The sequence below is a fragment of the Erinaceus europaeus genome, chromosome 7 (genome assembly GCF_950295315.1).
Source record: "Erinaceus europaeus chromosome 7, mEriEur2.1, whole genome shotgun sequence".
Lineage (NCBI taxonomy): Eukaryota > Metazoa > Chordata > Mammalia > Eulipotyphla > Erinaceidae > Erinaceus > Erinaceus europaeus.
The window spans coordinates 5,228,487-5,255,705 of record NC_080168.1 but is presented as its reverse complement, the minus strand read 5'-3'; the positions used below and the strand labels follow the sequence as shown (position 1 = coordinate 5,255,705).

Here is a 27,219-nt window from a genome sequence, read left to right as displayed (position 1 = left end):
CTGCAGGTGTCTGTCTTTCTCTTCTCTTCTCTGTCTTCCCCTCCTCTCTCCATTTCTCTCTGTCCTATCTAACAATAACAACAGCTATGACAATAATAAAAACTACAACAAGCACAACAACAAGGGCAACAAAATGGGAAAAATAGCCTCCAGGAGCAGTGGATTTGTAGTGCAGGCACCAAGCCCCGCAATAACCCTAGAGGCAAAAACAAAAATTAAAAAAAAGGGAGAAACTGCTACTTAATTTAATGGGGCAAATTGTTTTCTTTCTCATTAGTCTTAGGTTAAACTTAGGAAATGAACCATCTGGGCAGGGGTAGGTAGCTCAATGGTTATGCAAAAAGACTCTTATGCCTGAGGTTCCAAGGCCCCAAGTTCAATCCCCCGCCCTATAGGATGTGAACTTCAGTGAACTTTTCAGGAAAGACAAGGTAGCTTTAAAGGAAGCATGAAATGATTGGTTGCAGTTTTTCTGCAATCAGTTTCCATTTGCTACCTTTTTTTGAAATATCCTTTATGGGGTGAGGGTGTTGGTTATAATATAGTTGTTGACACATAGGTCCAAGTCCCCATGATAGGTGTCTAGGTGTTTTTTGCAAGGTCCTTTTCCTCCATCATATACCAAGACACCATCGTACCTTTCCCACCTTTCCCAGAGTCCTTTGCTTTAGTGATATACACAGGCTTTTTATTTTTATTATTATTATTTTTTTGGCTTCAGGGTTATGGCTGGGGTTCAGTGCCTGCACTACGAATCCACTGCTCCTGGTAGTCACCCCCCACACACATTGTTGTTGTTGTTGCTGATATTGTTAGATAGGAAACAGAAATTGAGAGAGGGGGAGAGGAAGATAGACACCTGCAGACCTGCTTCACTGCCTGTGAAGCGACTCCCCTGCAGGTGGGGAGCCGGGGGCTCAAACAGGGATCCTTACTCCGGTCATTGTGCTTCTGTACTATGTACAGTTAACCTGGTGTGCTACCACCTAGGCCCCCACCCTTGTGTTTTAAAGTTACAGCCTCATGTTGGTAGGATCCTGTGGCTGTGGGGCCATGCTAATGGGGGGCTGGTGCTAGAACCCTCTTTGCTTTTGTTTCCAGAGCAGTTGACATAGAAAATACTTTCACCCAGAAGTTTGCAAATGTTAATTCAGAGTCTGGGGAAGCTGGGCATTTTTTTTTTTTTTTGGATCCTAGCATGACATTTAATTAAGTCACGACAAAAGACTAAATCTGGGAGTCGGGCTGTAGCACAGCGGGTTAAGTGCAGGTGGCGCAAAGCACAAGGACCGGCATAAGGATTCCGGTTCGAACCCCGGCTCCCCACCTGCAGGGGAGTCGCTTCACAGGCGGTGAAGCAGGTCTGCAGGTGTCTATCTTTCTCTCCTCCTCTCTGTCTTCCCCTCCTCTCTCCATTTCTCTCTGTCCTATCCAACAACGACGACAACAACAATACTAACTATAACAATAAAACAACAAGGGCAATAAAAGGGAATAAATAAATAAAATAAAATATTAAAAAAAAAAGACTAAATCTAGTTTGCCCATATACTTTACCACTATTCCTTCCCCACTTAGGAAAGACATGCCCCCCCCAAAAGAGATGCCTTCCACTAGGTGACTAGAAGAAGTAGAACCATGAGCTAACAGTAATCAGCATCATCCAGTGACAGCAGGCCATGTTCCCTATTTCTGGGTGTATCCCTCTGCTCCTGGGATGGAGGGGCAGAGAAAAATAACTCAGTCATTTACACACAAGACCTCAAGCAGGAGAAGTCAAGCTTCACTATAGGAATAATTTTAACTTTTCAGAGATCTTATCATAATTGGCATCTCCACAGGTACTAATGACAATTCTTTTATTTTCAACATGTGTTAATCTCTGTCATTTAGACAGTTTCCTAGAAACTGGGGCGTGATTATTTGTAATGACTGAGACCCAGCCAGGGGCAGAGGCGCTTACAGAGGGCTGATTTGAGGGTAGAGATTCTTCTCTGTGTTCCCAGGGTGCCTAGCAGAAGGATTTGGTGAAATCATCTCAGCCCCGAAGCGCCGTTTACTGGGATCACAAACTTGTGTCTGCTGCTGACAACCCGGAGCCCCAGTTCAGGTGATGTCTAGCCAGACAGCTCGGGGTGAAAACATTTTTTGTTCTCTCTCTTGGCACCAGGATCACACACACACACACACACACACACACACACACACACACACACACACACACACCATCCCACCCTTCCCAGGCCAACTTTTTCATTCTGTATTTCTGACTTGAGAGAGAGAGGAGAGACACCTCGGCCCTACTCCACCACCTGTGCTGCTGCTCACTGGTACTCAGTCCTCCGATGGGGTGCTGAGGTCCAAAGCCAGGAACTTGTGAGGGTGAGGCTCACACCATAAATACCCCATAAATACTTTGTAAGGTGGGAGACTGCACAGCTGGCTCTCAGGACAGCGCACGTCCAGGTGTCGTGCTGCTCTCAGTGTTTATGACACCTACTTCCACTCTCTGATACAGCCTGACATGACTGCCCAATTACACGCCTACTTTATTTAACTGAAGACACTTCTTCTCAGTGATCGGGTAAAGACTTGCCAGAAAGATTATAATAGGGACGTAGCTGACCACCAGAGTTCTGTAACCCAGCCCCACTGATAGCCACCATAGTTCTCCTAAGATCTTAGAGATGACTGATTATTAATTAATCAATTAATTGATTTTTTTTGCAAGTTTCACATGTTTCAGTTCTCTAGATTCCACATATGACTGAAACCATCAGGTAGTTGTCCCTCACTTCCTTACTTGACTAAGCATAATCACCTCCACATCCATTAATTTTGTCCTGAAGGACACAGTATAGTTTGTTTATTTATTTTTATTTTTTTAATTTCTTTATTGGGGAATTAATGTTTTACATTTGACAGTAAATACAATAGTTTGTACATACATAACATTTCTCAGTTTTCCATATAATAAGACACCCCCCCACTAGGTCCTCTGAAGGATCTGTATTATTCCCCACCCCACACCCCAGAGTCTTTTACTTTACTGAAATACACCAATTCCAGTTCAGGTTCTACTTGTGTTTTCTCTTCTTATCTTGTTTTTTCAACTTCTGCGTGAGAGTGAGATCATCCCATATTCATCCTTCTGTTTCTGACTTAGTTCACTTAACATGAATTTTTCAAGGTCAATCCAAGATCGACTGAAAATGGTAAAGTTATCAATTTTTAGAGCTGAGTAGTATTCCATTGTGTATATATACCACAACTTTCTCAGCCACTCATCTGTTGTTGGACACCTGGGTTGCTTCCAGGTTTTGGCTATTACAAATTGTGCTGCTAAGAACATATGTGTACACAGATCTTTTTGGATGGGTGTGTTGGGTTGCATAGGATATATCCCCAGGAGAGGAATTGCAGGATCATAGGGTAGGTCCATTTCTAGCCTTCTGAGAGTTCTCCAGACTGTTCTCCATAGAGGCTGGACCAATTGACATTCCCACCAGCAGTGAAGGAGGGTTCCTTTTTTTTTTTCCCCTTTTGTTGACCTTGTTCTTCATTGGTTCTTTTGTAGTTATTATTGATGTCATTGTTGTTAGATAGGACAGAAAGGAATGGAGAGAGGAGGGGAAGACAGAGAGGGGGAGAGAAAGACAGACACCTGCAGACCTGCTTCACTGCCTGTGAGGTTACTCCCCTGCAGGTGGGGAGCCAGGGGCTCAAACCAGGAGCCTTATAAAAATGTATAAAGAGGTTGCCAAACTCAACAACAAGAAAACAAATGACCCCATCCAAAAATGGGGAGAGGACATGGACAGAATATTCACCACACAAGAGATCCAAAAGGCCAAGAAACACATGAAAAAATGCTCCAAGTCTCTGATTGTCAGAGAAATGCAAATAAAGACAACAATGAGATACCACTTCACTCCTGTGAGAATGTCATACATCAGAAAAGGTAACAGCAGCAAATGCTGGAGAGGGTGTGGGGTCAAAGGAACCCTCCTGCACTGCTGGTGGGAATGTCAATTGGTCCAAATTCTGTGGAGCGCAGTCTGGAGAACTCTCAGAAGGCTAGAAATGGACCTACCCTAGGATCCTGCAATCCCTCTCCTGGGGATAGATCCTAAGGAACCCAACCCACCCATCCAAAAAGATCTGTGTACACCTATGTTCTTAGCAGCACAATTTTTAATAGCTAAAACCTGGAAGCAGCCCAGGTGTCCAACAACAGATGAGTGGCTGAGCTAGTTGTGGTATATATACACAATGGAATACTATTCAGCTATAAAAAACGGTGACTTCACTCCTTTCAGCCCATCTTGGATGGAGCTTGAAAAAATCATTTCAGAAACAGGAGGATGAATATGGGATGATCTCACTCTCAGGCAGAAGTTGAAAAACAAGATCAGAAGAGAAAACACAAGTAGAACCTGAACTGGAGTTGGTGTATTGCACCAAAGTAAAAGACTCTGGGGTGGGTGAGTGGGGGGGAGAATACAGGTCCAAAAAGGATGACAGAGGACCTAGTGGGGGTTGTATTGTTATATGGGAAACTGAGAAATGTTATGCATGTACAAACTATTGTATTTACTGTTAAATGTAAAACATTAATTCCCAATTAAGAAATTAAAAAAAAAAGAAATTGTTCCTTGGTGTATTGCACCAAAGTAAGATACTCTGGGGTGGTGGTGAGGGTTCAGGTCTGGGAATATGATGGCAGAGAAGGATCTAGTGTGGGTTGAATTGTTATGTGGTAAACTGAGGAAATGTTATGCATGTACAAACTACTGTATTTTACTGTCGATTGTAAATCATTAATGCTCTCAACAAAAATTTTTAAAAATTTCCCTGGTGACTCAATGGCTTTCACTTCCCTTAAGTCTTTTACTATTATTACTGTTATTAATTTAATTATTGCCACCAGGGTTATCACTGGGACTCAGTGCTGGCACTACAAATCCACGCCCCCCTATTTTATTTGTCAAGACAGAGAGAAATTGAAAGGGGATGGAGAGATAGAGAAGGAGAGAGAAAGTGGGGGCCAGGTCATGGTGCACCGGGTTAAGTGCACATAGTATGAAGTGTAAGAACCAGTATTAGGATCTGGGTTTGAGCCCCCAGCTCCCCACCTACAGAGATGTCACCTCATTAGCAGTGAAGCAGGTCTGCAGGTGTCTATCTTTCTCTCTTCTTCTCTGTCTTCCCTTCTCCTCTCAATTTCTCTCTTTCCTATCAAAAAAGAGAAAGAAAGATAGAAAGAAAAAAACAATGGCCTCCAGGAGCATTGAATTCATAGTGCAGACACTGAGCCCCAGCGATAACCCTTGAGGTAAAAAAGAAAAAAGAAAAAGAGGGAGAAAGACAGACACCAGCAGACATGCTTCACCATTTGTGAGGCATCACCCCCGCAGGTGGAGGGTGGGGGCTCGAACCCGGGTCCTTGCACATGGTAATGAGTGCACTTAACCAGGTGCACCACTGCCTAGCCCTTCAATCCCCCTAAGCCCTTATTTTATAAACTTTCAAAGCAACCTGATCTATTCTAAAAAGGATTTATCTATTTACTCACTCACTCAGTGCAGAGAGAGAACCTAGCTGTGAGTGCTGCAGCACACAGAGTGGTGCCCTGTCATGTGCTGTTCCGGGGATGGAACCTGACCTGTGCAAGTCGGATTCCGTACCCACTTGGCTGCCTCCTCAGCTGCTCAAAGCCACTGTTTTCTTCTTTCCATTAAAAAAATATTTGTGGTCCGGGAGGTGGCGCAGTGGATGAAGCATTGGATTCTCAACCATGAGGTCCCGAGTTCGACCCCTGGCAGCACATGTACCAGAGTGATGGCTGGTTCTTTCTCTCCTCCTCTATCTATCTCATGAATAAATAAATAAATTATAAAAAAAATTTATTTTCCCTTTTTGTTGTTGTTATTGATGTCGTCGTTGTTGGATAGGACAGAGAGAAATGGAGAGAGGAGGGGAAGACAGAACGGGGGAGAGAAAGACAGACACCTGCAGACCTGCTTCACCGCCTGTGAAGCGACTCCCCTGCAGGTGGGGAGCCGGGAGCTCGAACCGGGATCCTTATGCCGGTCCTTGCACTTGGAATCACGTGCACTTAACCTGCTGTGCTATCGTCCGACTCCCCTTCTTTCCGTTTTTTATTTGTGGTTAACAGTGGGCTACACGGTTCGAAGATCACAGGGTCCTAGTTTCACACCACACCCACCACCAAAGCCCTGTGTCCCCACCCTCCCTCTTCCCACAGGTCACCCCCATATAGTTCTCACAAGGCTTAGCAACAGTTTGCTTCCAAGCATCTTTCAACTTCGGATAGAAACCTCTCTAGGCTGCCATACACGTGGAGAGCAGGAGGGAAGGAGAGCAAGCAGGCTGGCTTACCTGGTACCTGTTGATGGTGGAGATGAGGAGAGTGAAGGAGATGGCGGTGGCTGCCATGGCGTGGGTGGAAGGCATCCCAAATTCAGCCATCACTCTCTTCTCCAGTCTCACCACGGGAGGGGAGACAGGCCGGGGCCACTTCAGGATATCCTTGGCCACTTGGCCAATATACATCACCAACTGCAAAATCCAGAGCCCAAGGTGAGTCTAGCCAAAGACACACGATGTCTACATTCCTAGATGGTATGAGTTTATTTTGGGGTTCCCTCTCCCCTTGGCTGGAATCACCTTTCTCTCTGACTCAACAGCTTAATGGGAAAAAAAAAAATCTGGCAGGGTAGACTAGTTGGTTATGAGAGAAACAGACCTTCTGGATTCCACAGGGTCACAGGGCAACTTCTTCTTGACCTAGCACGTTATGATTGGGCCCTCCTCAATCGCTATCGAACAGGCCATGGCCGGTGCGCCGCTATGTTCCACTGCTGGGGAGCCAGAGACGACCCGAACTGCCCCTGCGGCTCCAGACAGACTATGACCCACATAGTCAACGACTGCCACCTCTCCAGATTCAAAGGAGGTCTCGAAACTTGACATCAGGCTCAACCTGACGCTGTTGACTGGCTACGGAAGAAGGGCAAACGCTAGAAGAAGACAGGGCAACTAAGCTCTGGTGTTAATGCAGTTAGTTATGTATTTCACAAACACAGAGTTCGTCTATGTAGCACGATACTGTTCTTAGTGCTTCACAAACACTGACTCACTTAATTCAATAAGACCTGTAGAATATGGATCCATTTTTGAAATATTTTATTTATTTGATAGAGAGAAATTGAAAGGGAAGAGGGGAAATAGGAAGAGAAAGAGAAAGAGAAAGAGAAAGAGAAAGAGAGATACCTGCAGCACTGCTTCACCATTCCTGAAGGTTCCCCTCTACCTTTGGAGACCAGGGGCTTATAATGTGTGTTTTCAGTGCTTTTGGACCACTGAGATAGCTCTCTTGGGAGGGTGCCTTTTTTTGTCATGCATGAAACCCAAGTTTGAGCCTCTGGACTCCATTGTGCTACTGTCTGGCCCCGAGGTGCCTCTCTTCCTTCCTTCCTTTCTTTCTTTCTTTCTTTCTTTCTTTCTTTCTTTCTTTCTTTCTCTCCTCTCCCTCTATCCCTTCTCCCTTCTCAGTTTCTCTCTGTCTCTATCCAAACAAACAAACAAACAAACAAACAAAAAACATTAAAATAGGATGGGGAGACAGCATAATGGTTATGCAAAAGACATTCTTCTTAAGAAATCTTTATTTATTTATTGGTTAGAGATGGACAGAGATTGAGGGAGAGATTAGGAGGGAGAAAGAGAGAGAAAGAAAGAAAGAAAGAAAGAAAGAAAGAAAGAAAGAAGGAAAAAGGCAACTGCAGCACTGCTTCACCACTGGTGAAGATTCCTCCTGCAGGTGGAGACCAGGGGCTTGAACCCAGGTCCTTGCACATCATAACATGGACTCAGTCAGGTGTGACACTGCCAGCCCTATGCAGAAGACATTTGTGCCTGAAGCTCTGTAGCTCAGTCCCCAACACCACTGTAACCAGAGCTGAGCAGAAAGCCTCTCTCTCTCTCTTTTCCTTTCTCTGTATCTTTCCTTCTGTAGCTCTCTGACATAAGAATAAATAACATGATAACTGTGAGGCCCCAGCCTGGACCTATTGAATCAGAATGCCCTTTTGCTCAAGACTCCCAGTTGGTTTGTGCTGCTTTACTCTGTAATGTAGCACAAGCCACTTGTCTGTGAGCTGGGATGATAAACCTTCTCATCTTAACATGACTGCATTGATCTGACCGGTGGCTTTATTTAGTTCGTGATGGACAGATTACCTTGCTTTGGAATGGAACCCGCTATGAAGGACTAAGGAAAATAGATTTGCTTAGTCAGTCAGGCTGCTTTAGAATTTCCCATTCTGGTGTTTTCCTGTCAACTTCTACTTAGTTCTGAGCATTATCACAACCTGCCCAGCCCATGCATATGTTTTTGTGTTGCAGTGCTATTCAGCTCTGAGTTAAAAACCCAGAGCCACTGCCTGTGCACAGCAGGTCAAATCTACAGGCTTTAAAGCCTCAGTGACAATCGCTGTGAAGCCCACAGCTGGGAGTTCTAATTGGACTTTGAAAACCAACCTCTCTTCCTCCCCTTGTTACCAGGAGCTAGTGTCTCAGAAGCCTGCTCATTCTTTTATGTTCCTGCCTCCCTCCCAGGAACCTGTAAAAAACATAGCACATTGACTATTATCTGAGGAGTTGGAAAGCTTGCCGATATTCCCAAGAAGGTCTCAAACAAACACTGTTGGGCATATATTTATCAGCCTGCCCCCTCCCCACTCACCAACAGAAAGAACATATCACAGACACAATGGTTCACTCTAGTTCATTAAATAAATACTTGAAATCTTTTTCAGGAAACCTGAAAATTATAAAGACATAAGTCCCAAGAGGGTCTCACTCAGATAATGCTTAATCTCCATGAAGTGCTGGAGTTCCCTTGACTTCATTTATATTTGACCTTTTCTGCTTGAAGGATTTTTTTTTTTTAGACTAAGGATAACTATTTTGCTTCATCTAGAAGTGCTGCCAGGGGCCAGACAGAGGTGTGCCTGGTTAAGCATGTGAACTATACCACTACCAGAAGTGCTGCCAAAGCCCACTCTCACCGTCACTTTTCAACATAGTGTTGGACGTTCTCGCCATAGGGATCAGGCAGGAGCAAGGAAGTAAAGGGATACAGAAGAGAAGAAGTCAAACTATTTGCAGATGACATGATAGTATACATAGAAAAACCTAAAGAATCCAGCAGGAAGTTTTTGGAAATTATCAGGCAATATAGTAAGGTGTCAGCCTACAAAATTAACACACAAAAGTCAGTGGCATTCCTTTATGCAAACACTAAGTTAGAAGAAGAAGAAATCAATTCCTTTGACTACTGCAACAAAAACAATAAAATTTCTAGAAATAAACCTAACCAAGGAAGTGAAAGTCTTGTATACTGAAAATTATGAGTCACTATTCAATGAAATAGGAAAAGACATAAAGAAGTGGAAAGATATTCCATGTTCATGGGTTGGAAGAATTAACATCATCAAAATGAACATATTACCCAGAGCCATATACAAATTTAATGCTATCCCCATCAAGATCCCAACCAATTTTTTTTTTTTAAGGAGAATAGAAGAAATGCTACAGATGTTTATCTGGAACCAGAAAAGACCTAGAATTGCCAAAACAATCTTGAGAAGAAAGAACAGAACTGGAGGCATCACACCCCCAGATCTCAAATTGCATTATAGGGCCATTGTCATCAAAACTGCTTTGTACTGGAATATAAATAGACACACTGACCAGTGGAATAGAATTGAGAGCCCAGAAGTAAGCTCCCACACAACCTATGGACATCTAATCTTTGACAAAGGTGCCCAAGCTATTAAATGGGGGGGGGGTGTCTCTTCAACAAATGGTGTTGGAAAAATTGGGTTGAAATGTGCAGAAGAACGAGTCTGAACCACTATATTTCACCCAAAAAAGTAAATCCCAAATGCATTAAGGACTTAGATGTTAGGCCAGAAACTATAAAATACTTAGAGGCAAATATTGGCAGAACTATTTTCTGCATAAATTTTAAAGACATCTTCAGTGAGAAGAATCCAATTACAAAGAAGACTAAATAAAAAAAATAAAACAATGGTACACATCAAATTAAAAAGCTTCTGCACTGCAAAAGAAACCATGACCCAAATAAAGAGACCTCCTACAGAATAGGAGAAGATCTTTACATACCATACATCAGACAAGAGGCTAATAACCAAAATATATAAAGAGCTCACCAAACTCAGTAATAAGAAAACAAATGACCTCATCCAAAAATAGGGAGAGGATAAGATCAGAATATTCTCCATAAGTTGGTGTATTGCGCCAAAGTAAGAGACTTTGGGGGTGGGTGGTGGGGAGAATACAGGTCCAAAAAGGATGGCAGAGGACCTAGTGGGGGTTGTATTGTTATGTGGAAAACTGAGAAATGTTATGTACAAACTATTGTATTTACTGTTAAATTAAAACATTAATCCCCCAGTAAAGAAATTAAAAAAAAGAATATTCTCCATAGAAGAGATCCAAAAAGCCAACAAACATATGAAAAAATGCTCCGAGTCATAGTCAGAGAAATGCAAATAAAGACAACACTGAGATATCACTTCATTCCTGTGAGAATGTCATACATCAGAAAAGGTATCAGCAACAAATGCTGAAGAGGCTGTGGGGACAAAGGAACCCTCCTGCACTGCTGGTGGGAATGTCAATGAGTCAAACCTCTGTGGAGAGCAGTCTAGAGAACTCTCAGAAGGCTAGAAGTGGACCTACCCTATGATCCTGTAATTCTTCTCCTGGTGATATACCCTAAGGAACCAAACACACCCATCAAAAAAGATTTGTGTCTACCTATGCTCACAGCATCATAATTTGTAATAGCCAAACCTGGAAGCAACCCAGGTGTCTAATAACAGATGAGTGACTGAGCAAAAGTTGTGGTCTATATTCACAATGGAATACTACTCAGTCATTAAAAATGGAGAATTCACCTTCTTCACCCCATCCTGGATGGAGCTTGAAGGAATCATGTTAAGTGAAATAAGTCAGAAACCAAAGGATGAACATGGGATGATCTCACTCATAGACAGAAGTTGAACAACACCATCAGAAGGGAAAACACTAAGCAGAACTCGGACTGGAGTTGGTGTATTGCACCAAAGTAAAAGACTCTGGGGTGAGGGGAGGGTTCAGGTCCTGGATCAGGATGGCAGAGGAGGACTTAGTGGGGGTCTAATTGTTATGTGGAAAACTGGGAAATATTATGCATGTACAAATTATTATATTTTACTGTCAACCATTAATCCCCCAATAAAGAAATTAAAAAAAAAAAGAGAGAACAAAGGAGAGAAAGAAAATAAGAAAGAAAGAAAGAAAGAAAGGAAGAAAGGAAGGAAGGAAGGAAGGAAGAAAGGAAGGAAGGAAGGAAGGAAGGAAGGAAGGAAGGAAGGAAATCTGCCATGTTGGGCCTGAGAGATAGTTCACTGGGTAGGATAGTTCACTGTGGGTGACTCAAATCCCAGAACCACAAGCAAGCACCATATAGCATTGGAAAAAACTCCAGTGCTGTTGTGTCTCCCTCTCTTTTTCCTTCTCTTTCTTCTTCTGTGTTTTTCAATTAGAAAAAAGTGACCCAGATGGGTGAGGTCATGTACATGCGAGACCACAATTCCACCAAAAAATTTAAAATACTATTACAACTGTGATAATTTTTGACAAGTAAATTTCAATAATTCTAGAATTCTAGTCATTCTGCTTTTTTCTTTTTTTTTCCTTCCCCCCCATTATTTATTTATTTATTTATTTATTTTTCTTTTTTACCTCCAGGGTTATAACTGGGGCTCAGTGCCAGCACTATGAATCCACTGCTCCTGGTGGCCATTTTTTCCCATTGTGTTGTTGTTTGCTATTGGATAGGACAGAAAGAAATTGAGAGAGGAATGGAAGACAGAGAGGGAGAGAGAAAGATAGACACCTGCAGACTTGCTTCACCACTTGTGAAGTGACCACCCTGCAGGTGGGGAGCTGGGGGTTTGAACCAGGATCCTTGAGCCAATCGCTGTTCTTTGCACTATGTGCACTTAATGCAGTGCACCACCACCTGCCCTCCACCCCCTCCCCTTTTTTTATCTGAACACTGCTCAGCTCTGACTTATGGTGATGTCGAGGGTTGAACCTGGGACTTTGAAGTATCAGGCATGAAAGTATCTTTGCATAATCAATATGATATCTTTACCCCCCTTCCTGTGATGATTCTTTAATCCAGGGAAAGTAATTAGAACTACATTTTAAAAATCAAATAGGTTTTAAAATACACATTGAATAAAAAACTTTAGTGTGCTTCCCATAATCAATCAATCAATCATCCTGTGCATACGCAACTAAATCTTTGTTCTATTATCACTTAAAAATGTTTCTGTTGGATCCCTTTATGATCAAAACACTACAAAAAATGGGAATTGATGGAAAATTCCTGGATAGTGGAGTATACATAGCAAACCTACAGCCAATATCATACCCAATGGTGAAAAACTGGAAGCATTTCCCCTCAGATCAGGTACTAGACAGGGCTGCCCACTATCACAATTACTATTCAACATAGTGTTGGAAGGTTGTAGGGTCAAAGGAACCCTCCTGCACTACTGGTGGGAATGTCAATTGGTCCAAATTCTGTGGAGAACAGTCTGGAGAACTCTCAAAAGGCTAGAAATGGACCTCCCTTATGATCCTGCAATTGCTCTCCTGGGGATATATCCTAAGGAACCCAACACACCCATCCAAAAAGATCTGTGTACACATATGTTCTTAGCACAATTTGTAATAGCTAAAACCTGGAAGCAGCCAGGTGTCCAACAACAGATGAGTGGCTGAGGTAGTTGTGGTCTATATACACAATGGAATACTATTCAGCTATTAAAAACGGTGACTTCACTGTTTTCAGCCCATCTTGGATGGAGCTTGAAAAAAATCATATTAACTGAACTAAGTCAGAAACAGAAGGATGAATATGGGATGATCTCACTCTCAGGCAGAAGTTGAAAAACAAGATCAGAAGAGAAAACACAAGTAGAACCTGAACTGGAATTGGTGTATTGCACCAAAGTAAAAGACTCTGGGGTGGGTGGGTGGGGAGAATACAGGTCCAAAAAGGATGACAGAGGACCTAGTGGAGGTTGTATTGTTATATGGAAAACTGAGAAATGTTATGTATGTACAAACTATTGTATTTACTGTCAAATGTAAAACATTAATTCCCAATCAAGAAATTTAAAAAAAATGCTCCTGTTGGTGGCACATCTGGTGGACTGCCTGCATATGTCATAATGCACAAGGACCCAGGTTCAAGTCCCCAGGCTCCACCTGCAGGGGGAAAGCTTTGCGAGTGGTGAAGCAGGGCTGCAGGTGTCTCTCCGTTTCTCTCCCTCTCTACTCCGTCTCTCTCCCTCTCTATCACCCCCTTCTTCTTGATTTATGGCTGTCTCTATCCAATAAATAAGAAAGGATAATAATAAAATTAAAAAAAATGTTTCTGTTGACTAACATTGGTTTAGAATATTTTAAGATTTTTGGAGTATACTTTTACACATACATATACACTTGTATATGTATACACTTAGTTGTATACAACTCGTGACCAAAAGAGATATATATGAAGCAGCGGGAGTGGGGGGGGGCAGAGCATAACTGACATATGTGGTGCTAAGGACTGACCTCAAATTCTAAGTCCAACGTACTAGCCACTGCACCACTAGCTGGGCCTCTACAACTATCATTTTTAGGGGATGTTGCATCCTGTCACTGCCTGTACTAGGACCCTTTCTTGGCTGGGTCATAAAGTCACACAAGTTATCATAATGCAACTGCATTTTGGAAAAAAAAAAATCACAGTATTCCAGGATGTGTAAGACAAACTTTGGTTTCACCTCGATGGCCAGAAACACTGGAACCAAGTGTTAGAAGACTGTTGAGCAAAGAGGAGGGAGAATAGAGCCTCCACTGATTTGTAAGAATGGCAAATAGCTTGCAGATGAAGTGCGGGCTGTTGAGAAGTGAGAAATCCTAGAAGGCTGGGCTAGTAGCGTCTAAACTGTGAGACTGAACCTCTGCCACTGTCTATCAGAAGGTTTCAGGCATAAAGTGCTGGGGAGTTGGGAGAATACTAGAAAGAATTCTATGGCAGATGTGGACTGTTGGTAGCTAGAGACTAATGAGTAACTCAATATGACCTGCCTTAAATGAAAGGCTTTGGCTCTGTATTGTTTTTAGGTCCTCCTTCCTAAAGGAGCCAAATTAAATCCCATCATTTATCATGCCCCTTCGGGTTGAAAAGCCCTAGAGGCCTCACTGTGAAAGGGACTCTACAAGGGGAGAAGTAATTAGACAGTTAATGCCTCAGCAAACAGACTGGGTTCCCTGTAAAGTGCTAGGGCCCAGTAGTACTTCTTGATGAGGAATTAGCTCGTTTTCTGACTTCTCTGATTTGAAAGGCGTATAGGAAATAGATGGATGGAAAGAAATTCCTTTTCTCTGGATAGACTATTGTGGAGCCCCAAGCAGACAAAGACCTTCCCTTATGAAGCAATTCTTTCAATATGAAACATTTCTTCACAGCACTGGAAAAACTTCCAACATGTGGGCTGGGAGGTATCACAATGGATAAAGCACTGGAATCTCTCAAGCATGAGGGCCTGAGTTCAATCCCCAGCAGCACATGTACCCGACTAACAGTCTGGTTCTTTCTCTTTGCTATTGTTCTCCGTAAATAAATAAATTTTAAAAAATGGAAAAAGAAGGAGGAGGAAAAAAAAAAAAACACTTTCAGATCACAAGTGGTGACGCTGGGCTGCAGGTATCTCTCTATTTCCCTCCATCTCCCCTCCTTCCATTTCTGTCTCTATCCAATTAGAAATAAATTAAAAAATATTTTTAATAAAACACACACAGAACAAAACTTTCAGCTCAGCCACTGCTTTTTTTTTAAAAATTTTTTTAAATATATATTTGTATTTATTTTTTCCTTTTGTTGCCCTTGTTTTAGTTATTGTTGTTGTATTTGATGTCATCGTTGTTAGATAGGACAGAGAGAAATGGAGAGAGGCGGGGAGGACGGGGGTGGGGGGAGGAGAGAAAGATAGACACCTGCAGACCTGCTTCACCGCCTGTGAAGCAACTCCCCTGCAGGTGGGGAGCCAGGGGCTCGAACCAGGATCCTTACGCCGGTCCTTGCTTCACACCACATGCGCTTAACCCGCTGCGCCACCGCCTGACTCCCAGCCACTGCTTGTGATGACTGAGTTCATCAGGAGCTGGAGGAGAAAATAATGCTTCCTGTCCCTGAACCCCCAGCCCCTTTAGTGCAGTGACCTTTCTAGTGATTACGATTCCAGCTTTACCAGGCCTGACACCTCTCCAGTTACCAGGCCTTTCCTCTTCATATAAGCAAAATCTAGGTGGTTTAGAAAACAGAAACGCTTTGAAATAACACAACTACTGGAGGGGGCAGCCTTGGGGTTTAAAAAAATAAAAACACAGAGTCCTCCTTTTTTATACATTGGGATGGCTGGCTCTTCCTACCTACTTGTCATCCTCTCCCAAGCATCCTCGTTTCTTTGCTTTCTTTTCTTTTCCCTTTCCCTTTCTTTCTTTCTTTCTTTCTTCTTTTCTTTCTTTCCTTTTTTTCTTTTGCCTCCAGGATTATTGCTGAGGCTCGGTGCTTGCACTATGAATCCACTGTGCCTGGAGGCTATGTTTTACCTTTCGTTGCCCTTTTGTTTGTTGTTGTTATTGCTGTCACTGTTGTTGGATAGGACAGAGAGAAATCAAGAGAGGAGGGGAAGACAGAGAGGGGGGAGAGAGAAAGATTGACACCTGCAGACCTGCTTCACCGCCTGTGAAGCGACCCCCCCTGCAGGTGGGGAGCCGGGGACTCGAACTAGGATCCTTATGCCGGTCCTTGTGCTTTGCGCCAAGTGCGCTTAACCTGCTGCGCTACTGCCCAGCCCCACATCCTCATTTCTATGGTATAAAGGCTCCGCTATTGTTATCAGAGCTAAATCTTTTGTGGGATGGGGGGGAGGTACCAGGATCTTCTTTTCACACCACCTCTCCTACTCCTCACAAATTTTGGTAAACTCTAGCATCTATTTATTTATTTCTCATTTCTTCTTCTTCTCCTTCTCCTCCTCCTCCTCCTTTTTCCTTTATTGGGGGGGGGGATTAATGGTTTACAGTTGACAGTAGAATACAGTAGTTGGTACATGTGTAACATTTCTCAGTTTTCCACATAACACTCTAACCCCCTACCTAGGTCCTCCTCCACCATCCTGTTCCAGGAGCTAAACACTCCCACCCTGCCCGACAGTCCTTACTCTGATGGAATACACCAAATTCTGGTTGCTTTAGCGGCATCCTCCACCATGGGAAAGTCACAAAGCAAGTGACTAATTTGCAGGAGTGTATAATACTCCTCCCCCAGGTCACACAGGCTGAAAGCACTGGGGTCACTGGGATTTGTAGTCTTTCTGTGGGCTGAGTTATTAAAAGGCCTGGATAAGTTATATCATTCAATCTAGAGAGTGTAGCTTTTCAATCAGTAAGACCCATCCTGTACTTTAATCTGTTCAAATTAAGCTCAGTCCACTCCTAAAAAATCAAAAACGGTCTCTCCAAAAACTTGAACATAAATGTTCTCAGCATCATCCTTCTCAATACCCAAAAGAAGCTTAAACAGCTCAACTCCCCCATGAACCAATGAGTGGATAAACAAAATATCCACTGTTGAAGTCGGGAACTGACAGGAAGAATCTGGAGAACACAGACACTTTTGCACCATGCCAGAACGCATGTTCCCCAGGTACTCATGTCTCCCATGTTATGGGGGGGCGGGATAGGTGTTGCACGGGGGGAAATGGGAGTAGTAACAGGTGTGGCTGTGGCTTAGAAAGTGAAGGTGGGGCTTGGAAGTTTATAAAAACTTGTCTTATGAGCATGATTGGGTTCTCTCTGTCAAGACAGGCCTACCAACATGTCAGTAAATGTCTGTCTGTCTGTCTCTCTCTCATGGCCCACGTGTATTCCAACATTCATATGTTCTCAATCTTCTTGAATAAATTTTAAACTTCCTGAAAATTGTGATTTCTCCTCAATTCTTTGCTGGGTTTATGGGTGATGGATCTCTAACCATGTGGGGCATGATCTCAGCCTTATCCCACCCCATCCCCAAATGCAAGATCTCCTCACAAAGGAATATTAGTTGATCAGAGAAATCATGGATGTCTTGAGCCATCTAACAGCGTCGATGAATCTTGGGAGTGGTATGCTTAATGAAAGAAGCCAGCCGTGAAAACCACAGCTATCGGAAGTGCTGAGAAACAGCATGTCCCATGGAGGTAGGCACATTGTGGTTGTCTAGGATTAGGGGGGCTGGAGTAAGGAGTGAGTGCCAATAAGTTTGGGCTCTCTCAGAGGGAAGACGAGAATGTTCTGGAATTAAGGTAGTGGTGACGGTTACACAACTTCACAAATAGAATATAAGCCTCAGATTTTATTTTATTTCCTCTTGTTACCCTTTAATCAGGGAAAAACAAGAATTGACAAGGCATTTGTTGTTTGTGAGAACTACAGTGGTCATCCTTGGGAGGGAGAGGACACAGAACTTTGGTGGGGGACGTTGTGTGGAACAAACTATACTTATCATCTTGCAAACCACTATCAATTACAAATAAAAGCTGACTTAGAAAAACAAGACAGTTGGTACGCAAGCACAGTCTAGAGTAGCACCATTCCTACCATGAAATAAAAAATAAAAATAAATAAAATAAATTTTAAAAAAGTCTTCCTCCCCAATACTGTACTGGGTCTCCCACATCCTCTGAACTCCCTTCTAGGGTTCTTGGTTCTGCTGTAATAAAACCTCAGCTGGTCTACATTGCCCCCCAGTCTTTCTTTCTTAACTTCCACCTATGATTGAGGTCATCCAGCATTCTTACTTCTCTTTCTGGCTTATCTCACTTAACATGATTCCTTCAAGTTCCAGCCAACATGTCATGAAAGAGAAAAGTTCATTATTTCTTCCAGTTGAGTAGGAATTATATTCTTTAAAGGAACAATATTACAGCATGTGAAATGTCTCACATGTTTAAAACAAACAAACAAGCCATGAACTGGAAGCATTTCTTCTTGAAGTGCACTGTTACAAAACATTATTGAAGGGTGGGAGTAGATAGCTTAATGGTTAAGCAAAAGAAACTCTCATGCCTGAGGCTCTAAAGTCTCAGGTTCAATCCTTGCACCACCATAAGCCAGAGCTGCTAAAAAAAAAAAAAAGAAAGAAAAAAAGAAAAAACATTTTTGATGACCCCTTCAGTATTCAATCAAGAGATGCTGTTATCTTACAACTGGTATTATTTTTACTTGATGGTGTTGTAGGTCTGCTCCTGAAGCCTGCTTCTGCAATGGAATAAGGAGGTGACCACACAGTCTCAGGAAAAGCTCATGAAAATCCACCCGCCTCTTTCTACCAGGAGTGTGGGGCTTATTTTATTTATTTATTTAAAATTTATTTATAAAATGGAAATATTGATAAGACCATAGGGTAAGAGGGGGTACAATTCCACACAATTACAAACCACCAGAACAACATACCCCATCCCTTCCCCTAATAGCTTTCCTATTCTTTATCCCTCTGGGAGTATGGACCCAGGGTCATGATAGGATGCAGAAGGTAGGGGGGCTGGCTTCTGTAACTGCTTCCCCGCTGGACATGGGTGTTGGTGGGGCTCATTTTAAACATGGTTTTTATCTGTGGGGATTTTTCACATCAGCAATTCTCCATAAAAGAGACTGACTCCATTTGCCTATCTACGCAGTGTTCATCCCGCCTCCAATTCCCATAGCTCTGTGGTCTCTTGTATGGCTGCAGGGAATGAATTAAAGGTAGTTCTCTCGGAGGGCTTTTCTTGAGAACTTTTTTTTTTTTTAGACATTCCTGCTTACCATTTGGTGGAAAAGTTGTTTCCCGCTGACAGATGTCCTCTCCAATTTGTGGCGGTACCTTTATTTACAGTTTTAAAATTCAGAGCCCTTTCGCATCATGTGTCATGTGGGCTTTTCTGTGTCTGTGATGGGTGGGAGGGGGGTGAATTACTGGGAGAAACGACTGTAATTTCCAACTAGTAAAATTTCATTCCATGCCTGAAGCACAGAAACAAAGAAATTACTATAAAAAAGCACCATCAATCACAGGAGGCGATCAGGCTATTGGTCTCTACACAGTCCAGGTTCTGTAAGTCTAGAGTTACAAATGCCAGGTAAGGAAAATGAAGCAGATAAGTTATAACAAATTCATGCCCATTCTTTTTTAAAATTTTTTTTTTAAAATTATCCTTATTTATTTGATAGAGACGGCCAGAAATTGAGAAGAAGGGGAATATTGAAAGGGCAAGAGACAGAGAGACACCTGCACCCTGCTTTACCACTTGTGAAGCTTTCCCTCTGCAGGTAGGGACCAGGGGCTTGAACCTGGGTTCTTACATTGTAATGTAATGTGTGTGCTCAACCAGGTGTACCACCCCCTGGCTCATTTGAGTCTTGCCCATTCTAACTCTCCATTTTAAAAAATTTAAGTATGTCTTTATTTCATGGGGCTGGGGCAGGGTGGCAAGGTATTTCTCTGGCATATGTGGTTTTTATAAATTTTTAAAAAAAATTTTATTTATAAAAAGGAAACACTGACAAAACCATAGGATAAGAGGGGTACAACTCCACACAATTCCCACCACCAGAACTCCGTATCCCCTCCCCTCCCTTGATAGCTTTCCTATTCTTTATCCCTCTGGAAGTATGGACTCAAGATCTCTATAGGGTGTAGAAGGTGGGAGTTCTGGCTTCTGTAATTGCTTCTCTGCTGGACATGGGTGTTGGCAGATTGATTCATACCCCCAGCCTGTTTCTACCTTTCCCTAGTGGGTAGGGCTCTGGGGAGGTGGGGTTCCAGGGTACATTGGTGAGTTCGTCTGTCCAGGGTCCAACAGCAGTTTTGAACCAAGGCAATGAAGATATAAGTGATTCACAAGGGTAGTAGGATACCCCCAAGCAGCTTCCATCTCTGCTGACCTTGTGGCTCTATAGCAGTGGTTGAATCTCTGCAATTTACTTCTTTTGCAAGGGAGCATAAACTCTGTGATTGTGTGTCACTCTTGTTTGGGGTTATTTTTTTAAATATTTACTTATTTATTTATTCCCTTTTGTTGCCTTTGTTCTTTTATTGTTGTAATTATTGTTGTTATTGATGTCTTCGTTGTTGGAGAGGACAGAGAGAATTGGAGAGGAGAGGGGGAGAGAGGGAGGGAGAGAGAAAAATAAACACCTGCAGACCTGCTTCACCACCTGTGAAGCCTTCCTGCTTCAGGTGGGAAGTGGGGGCTTAAACCTGGCTTCTTGTGCCAGTCCTTACACTTTGTACTATGTGCGCTTAACCCAGTGCACCACAGCCCGGGCCCTCCAAGGCCATGTTTTAATGTCCATATAATTTCAATTTTACAGATTAGGAAAGTAAATCTGTGAGAAGGGGAGTGGCTAGAGATGGTGTGATCTGTGCAAAAGAGTTGGACTTAAACACTGTTTTCTGATTCCAAATCCTATGATTATTTATTTATTTACTTTTGAATATACCCACTCTGTATTAGCTGACAAATAATACATGGAAACAGGTATTTACCACAAAGAACCCAACTCCTGTGTTCTTAAGCCATTAGCTATAGATGGAGCTTAAAAGAGGCTGTTTGGCTTTCATTAGGTTAAGAGGTTAAGACGCCACACCTGATGAAAAAAAAAAACAAAAACACCAAACCTTTATCTGCCGTATCTCACCAATGATCAGTCCAGATGTGACATCTACTCACCACTGGATTGTGGAACGGGGCGTGTTCAGCCCCAGAAAAGACAGAATAGACACAAAAACTAAAACTATGCTTAAGCCCAACCAGTCACAGAGGGAACAACTCTAGATGACCATGATAGATACTAGTTTAAGAAATCCTCCCACTTTTCAAACAGAATTATGGGAAGATCCAGGTAGTGGTGCACTCATTTGAGCACACATAACCACGTGCAAGGGCCTGGGTTCAAGCCCCAGTTTCCTACCTGAAGGGGGGAAAGCTTCATGAGCAGTGAAGCAGTGCTTCAAGTATATCTGTTCCTCTCCCCCTTGCCATCTCCTTTTCCTCTCACAATTTCTCTCTGTTCTATCAAATACAAGATGTCTGGGAGTGGTGGGTTCATCAAGCAGGCACTGAGCCCCAGCAATAACCCTGGTGACTACTAAAAACAAATTAATTACTTAATTCATTAATATGAAAACACCATTAGATTAAAAAAGAAAAAGGCTGCAAGAGTACATTTCAGTCCTATTTATATACTTATACTTTTTTTTTAATGTACTTATATCTAAATGCTGTGGTGTTTCTTTTCTCTGTCTCCCTCTGCCCCTGTCTGTCGCTATTTGACATAAAGAAAATGAATAAAACCAGCCTGAGAGTGAAGAATTCACACATGTGTGAAGTCTTGACACTACAGAAAAATAGATTTGTATTTTATTTTTAAATTTATTTATTATTGGATACAGAGAAAAATTGAGAGAGGAGGGGGAGATAGATAGGGAGAGAGATAGAGAGACAGAAGCAGCCCTGCTTCACCATTTGTGAAGCTTTCCCCCTGCAGGTGGGGACAAGGGGCTTGAACCTGGGTCCTTGTGCTCTATAACGTGTTTGTTTAACCAGGTGCACCACCACCTGGCCCCCCTGCTCATTGAGTATTGAGCAGTGTTTTGGTACTCTACAAACTCCTGTGTATTAAAGTCACAAATACACACACACACACACATACACACACACACACACACACACACACACACACACACACACACACCCCTAACTGATGATAAGAACAGACATGGTGGACCCCAAGTTCTCAGAAATGATAACTGAAAGAAAGCTCTTGCTACCTCCATTTTCTTCCTAGAACCACTACATGCAAGGGGGGGGGAATCGTTGCGGGGAGGAATCATTTCACAGGGAGGTGCTTTTCTGTGAACAAATGGAATTAGCAGTTAGGAGGTTGGGGAGTCAATGGAGAGGGAAGGAAACACATCTGAATAAACATTCAATCTGCAGCCTAACAGAATTATAGAAGCCATAATCACAGGATGGAGGGAAGGAAACTCACTTATGACAATGCAGCTGATGTCAGTGAGGGTGCCCCGGATATCTCTCTGCTCTTGTGTGTGTGTGTGTGGGGGAGCCAGCCGGTTCTTTTATTTCTCTACACAACATCTGTGCCCATTCTCAGTTCACTGCCATCATGCAGCGATCAGAACAGGGTGAGTCAAAGTCATCCTCATTTCAAACAACCACTCGTAACAACGTTTAGATCTCAGCCAAATAACTGGCAAATAAATAAAGTTGTGACACATCAGCTTCTGAGATGAACGCATTCTAAATCCCAAGATAACACTGCACATCATCTCTGATAATCAAGTCTCCTTTCAATTTTTTTGGCTTCAAACAATGACGCAACTCAGAGAGACTTCTTTTCCTCATCCTCCTGCTCCTTGACAGTATGGCTTCATTACAAGGTCTCTCTCAGGCGGAGAAGAATCAGCTCCTCTCCCCTGGAGTTAGATGACTGCTCCTGCAGTGCCAGTCTTTGAACACAAGAGACAAGAGCCCAGAGGGTCCCCTGCCTGACGCCTGTTCACAGCAGGAAGCAAAGGAAGGAGACCAGGGGAAGATGGGGCATGGGGGGAGCGAGGTGCCATTGATTCTCCTGTTGGCCAGTGAGTGATTAACCCTAACTCTGTTGGGAGGGGCTGTTGATTACACAGTCAGTGCCCCACAAACAGGACTGTAACCCAGACTATAACCTCCTGGTGACCCTTTGTCATGAGAATGAGCCAGCCAGTGTTTGCCTTCTGGGCCTGCAGGCCCATCCACCAGCCCCTCTCAGTAACCCCTCCTCTCTGTAGTTTCCATACTCCACTCTAAGGCTGAGTTTGATGTGGAAGTGAGCAATGAAAGTATTTCCACAAAACCACTGTTGGATGAAATGTCTTACCAGATTAGAATCACAGCCCATGTTTGTGAAAAACACCAACTTGGTGCTGGGCAGTGGTGCACCCGGTTAAGTGCAAATAGCATTAAGTGTAAGGACCCAGGTTCGAGTCCCTGCCTTCTGCCTGTGGCAGGGAAGCTTCACAAGTGGTGAAAACAGGTCTGCAGGTGTCTTGTCTTTCCCTCTCTCTCTCTCTGAATCCCTCTCCTCTCTCAATTTTCATCTGTCTTGTCCAATAAAATGGAAAAAAATGGCCTCCAGGAGTAGTGGATTTATAGTGCTGGCACTGAGCCCCAGTGATAACCCTGGGGGCACAGAAAGAAAGAAAGAAAGAAAGAAAGAAAGAAAGAAAGAAAGAAAGAAAGAAAGAAAGAAAGAAAGAAAACCACCAAGTTAAAGGTGGCCCTGCATTTTTCAAGTCTAGTACTTTGAAGGTTAGCTGGTCGGGTCATTTAGTCTTCTTGGGGACATGAGATTGTAGAAGAATACAAAAGCCAGTCAGAAAGATCATTGCACTAAGTTGTGCGCTAGTCATAAGCATGTTAAATGCGGGTTATAAATAAATGTAAGTTATAGGAAAGTTTCTAATTGAATCCAAATGCAAATTCCTTGGCAAGGCCTTCCCTCATCACCTTCTTCAATCCCTCATGACTCTCTCTCTCTCTCTCTGTACTCTGCTTTTATTTCTCTTCATAAAATATTTTTAAATATTATTTATTCCCTTCTGTTGCCCTTGTTGCTTTACTATAGTTATTGTTGTTGTTATTGATGTTGTCATTGTTGGATAGGACAGAGAGAAACGGAGAGAGGAGGGGAAGACAGAGAGGGGGAGAGAAAGACAGACACCTGCAGACCTGATTCACAGCCTGTGAAGTGACTCCCCTGCAGGTAGGGAGATGGGGGCTCAAACAGGGATCCTTACACCGGTCCTTGCGCTTTGCACTTAACCTGCTGCACTGCCGCCTGACTCCCCTCTTCATAAAATTTCACCTTACCTAGATTTCAACTACAAACTTTTGTTTCATCAGCCCGTTGTCTATCCTGAGTGGCTACTCCGCCATGTCCAAGGTCCAGAGTTTTAGAACCATGCCCAGCACACTTCTGGTCCTTGGCCTTTCCACCTTATCTCAGCCTGGAATTCTTTCTGTTGGTGCCTCACTAGACTGGTTTCTTCTCCTTCAGTCACACTTTCAGTGAAATGAAAACACACTGCTCTTCTCTGACCACTGTCTCCAAAGCACGTCTGTACTCTCACACTGAAGAATAATTATGCAGTCTTTAATTACTATACTGATTCACTTAACACTGTCTGTGTTACCGGAAAGTCAACATAAGGAGAGCAGAGTGGAGTCTCTTATCCATTACTTAGTTCCCAGCATGTAACACTATATTTTATTTATAATTTTTTTAAATTAGTGATTCAATATTGACTTATAAAACTGTGAGATAACAGGGGTATAATTCCACACCATTTCCACCACCAGAGTTCTGTGTCCCCATTCCCTCCACTGGAAACTGCAGTGCTTCTCCCAGGGTCACCGATACAGGTTGATTCTATATCTATCTATCTATCTATCTATCTATCTATCTATCTATCTATGGCTTGACCCTGGGTCCTTGCACACTGTAATGTGAGCACTTAACCAGATATGCCACCACCCGGCCCCTTCCACCCAGATTGAAAAGCTAACCAAATGGCAGTTCCAGCCTCTCCCAGTCAATTTCAATAGAAGGTTCCAGATAAGCACCTGGAGAAGTCTTCTGTAACTTAGATGATAAGAACCCTTCTCCCCCACAAACACACATGCTTTTCCCAGAGATAGAGTGGCTTTCCCTGAAACAACCCTTCCTTTTGTCATTTCTATTTGTTTATAACCACATGCTATCTTGTTTCTGTTTTTAGCCCCTCTTCCCCCCTCCTTTTAGGCAGGATGCTCCCCAACCCATCAACCCTTGAATAAAGCCAATCAGATGGTGACATTTATGAATTTCATAGCTAAGGATACGGTTTAACAAGCAGAGCATGGGCCTTGCACATGGGAGACTCTGGGTTCTATCCCCAGCACCAGATAAATCAGTTATCTGATCTTTAGACCTGATTTAAGACCAGTTATCTGATCTTTCTGTCTTGTGAAATTAAAAAATAATAATGACTATTTTTAGCAGCATTCATACCTTTCCAAATGATGTGAGTGAATATAAGAATAATATATTTGAGGGGGAAAAAAGAATATATTTGGACATGTTATGCCATCTGTGGAGTTATATGCTTCTTTTTCAGAAGTTATTTTTAAAGATGAGAGAGAGAGAGAGAGAGAGAGAAAGCACAGCACCACCCCACTCTGGCATCTATGATCATATATGTAATACTTTGAAATTATTTGTTTGTCTATTTATTTGCAGAGCCTGGGACTTTGCACATATGCGATTGGCAGCCTACTGTTTCATTCAGTCAGGCAGAGACAGAGAGATTTTGGCACTGGAGTTCTCTCTCTAGCCCTGGCATACATGTCCCATTCTCAAATGCTGAGCTATCTTCCTGTCGCTTGAGATTATCTTCAGAACTTCTCTGTTCCAGTCTCTTGGAAACAGAGCTGGCAGTCAGCTGAGGTAAAGAACAAACACCTCATCACAGACCCCTGCAAGCTTCAACCCGGCTTTGACCTAGCACGTTATGATTGGGCCCTCCTCAATTGCTATCGAACAGGCCATGGCCGGTGCGCCGCTATGTTCCATCGCTGGGGAGCCAGAGACAACCCGAACTGCCCCTGCGGCTCCAGACAGACTATGACCCACATAGTCAATGACTGCCACCTCTCTAGATTCAAAGGAGATCTCGAAACTTTACATCAGGCTCAACCTGACGCTGTTGACTGGCTACGGAAGAAGGGCAAACGCTAGAAGAATAATCTTCAAAGACAAAAATGACTGAGGCTTGGAATTATATTATTCCTTGGCATCCTAGACTGTCAGTAGATACAGACACGCCACAGCACCTGCATGGTATAGAGTTCACTTATGTCCACCTGTTCTCATCTTGGAAGAGCCACAATGCCATTTATAGTCAGATGCAACTTCATCATCTTCAGAGGCTAGTAAATTAGCATGCTCTCTGACCTTCATCTGGTTAGACTCAGCGTGGTGGGCATACCTACATGTCATGCAGAAGTGGGCATTTGAATGTGAAATCTAAGTTTGCTGTTGTAAGGTTCTCCCAAACAGAACACTAATGGGGATTTTAGTTGAGTGTATCTGCAAGAACCCAAGAGTCAGAAGATGTTTTAGGAGATGCCTTGGAAAGAGTGATATGCCTGTCTTCTCGTGGCTTCAGTAACAGATATTGAGTATTTAAATATACATCCTTGGGAGGGAGACAGCATAGTGGTAGCACACAGGACTTAAAAGTAAGAGGTCACGATGGGCCTAGACCTCGAATAAATCCCTCTTTCCATTGTTATCGGTCATTTCTATCAGGAACAACACAATAGACCCTTTTGTGGGCCCCCATAGGACCTTGCCTTTAACTTGGATCAACAATGGTAGAGAATGTTTCATCCTCTGAAGGGAGGCTGGACAATATAGTCTATGTTACACCTGAGGAAGTCGGGTCCTGATATTGGGGCAGCTTGGAACATTCCTTTTCATGACCACAGAATGTGAGCTCAGATCTACAGGGATGCAGAGGTCACATAGGCTCCTAAGCTGAATATGGGCCCCAGATCACATCAAATCGATGGGGTTTACAGTCAACAATATTTATACACCTTTCCCATATTTGGGAGCTACTCTCTTTCCTGATCCAGCTTTCTGGTCCTTTTTGCAGCCATGACATCATCTCCCCAGACAATAATTAGGATCCATCTGCATATCAGATTTCAGGCTCAGGCAAAAACAAAAACAAAAACACGAGTATAGCCACAGGCCCTTTGGAATATAACTAAAATATGCCTACAAGCTATCTACAAAATGGAGGACCGCCCAACTCTTCATCTGCACTATTCCAGCCTTTAGGTCCAAGAGTGTTCAACAATTTGTTTGGCTTTGTAGGTTAACTCTCTTTTCAACCTCCAGGTTCCAGATGCTAGCATGATG

The 27,219-nt window shown here is 42.9% G+C and overlaps 1 protein-coding gene across 5 annotated transcripts in view; it reads right to left on the bottom strand.

Moving 5' to 3' along the window:
• Window positions 1-27,219, bottom strand: part of SGPP2 (sphingosine-1-phosphate phosphatase 2) — a 121,472-nt gene that overhangs the window by 30,836 nt on the left and 63,417 nt on the right. For 4 of the 5 annotated variants that reach the window (XM_060193663.1, XM_060193665.1, XM_060193661.1 and 1 more), the window contains one exon: window positions 6,403-6,582. The exons of the other annotated variant lie outside the window; for it this stretch is intronic. In XM_060193663.1, coding sequence (XP_060049646.1) covers window positions 6,403-6,576 — 174 coding nt within the window. In that variant the 5' untranslated portion in view covers window positions 6,577-6,582. The remainder of the gene's footprint in view (window positions 1-6,402; window positions 6,583-27,219) is intronic. 5 annotated transcript variants of the gene reach the window in all.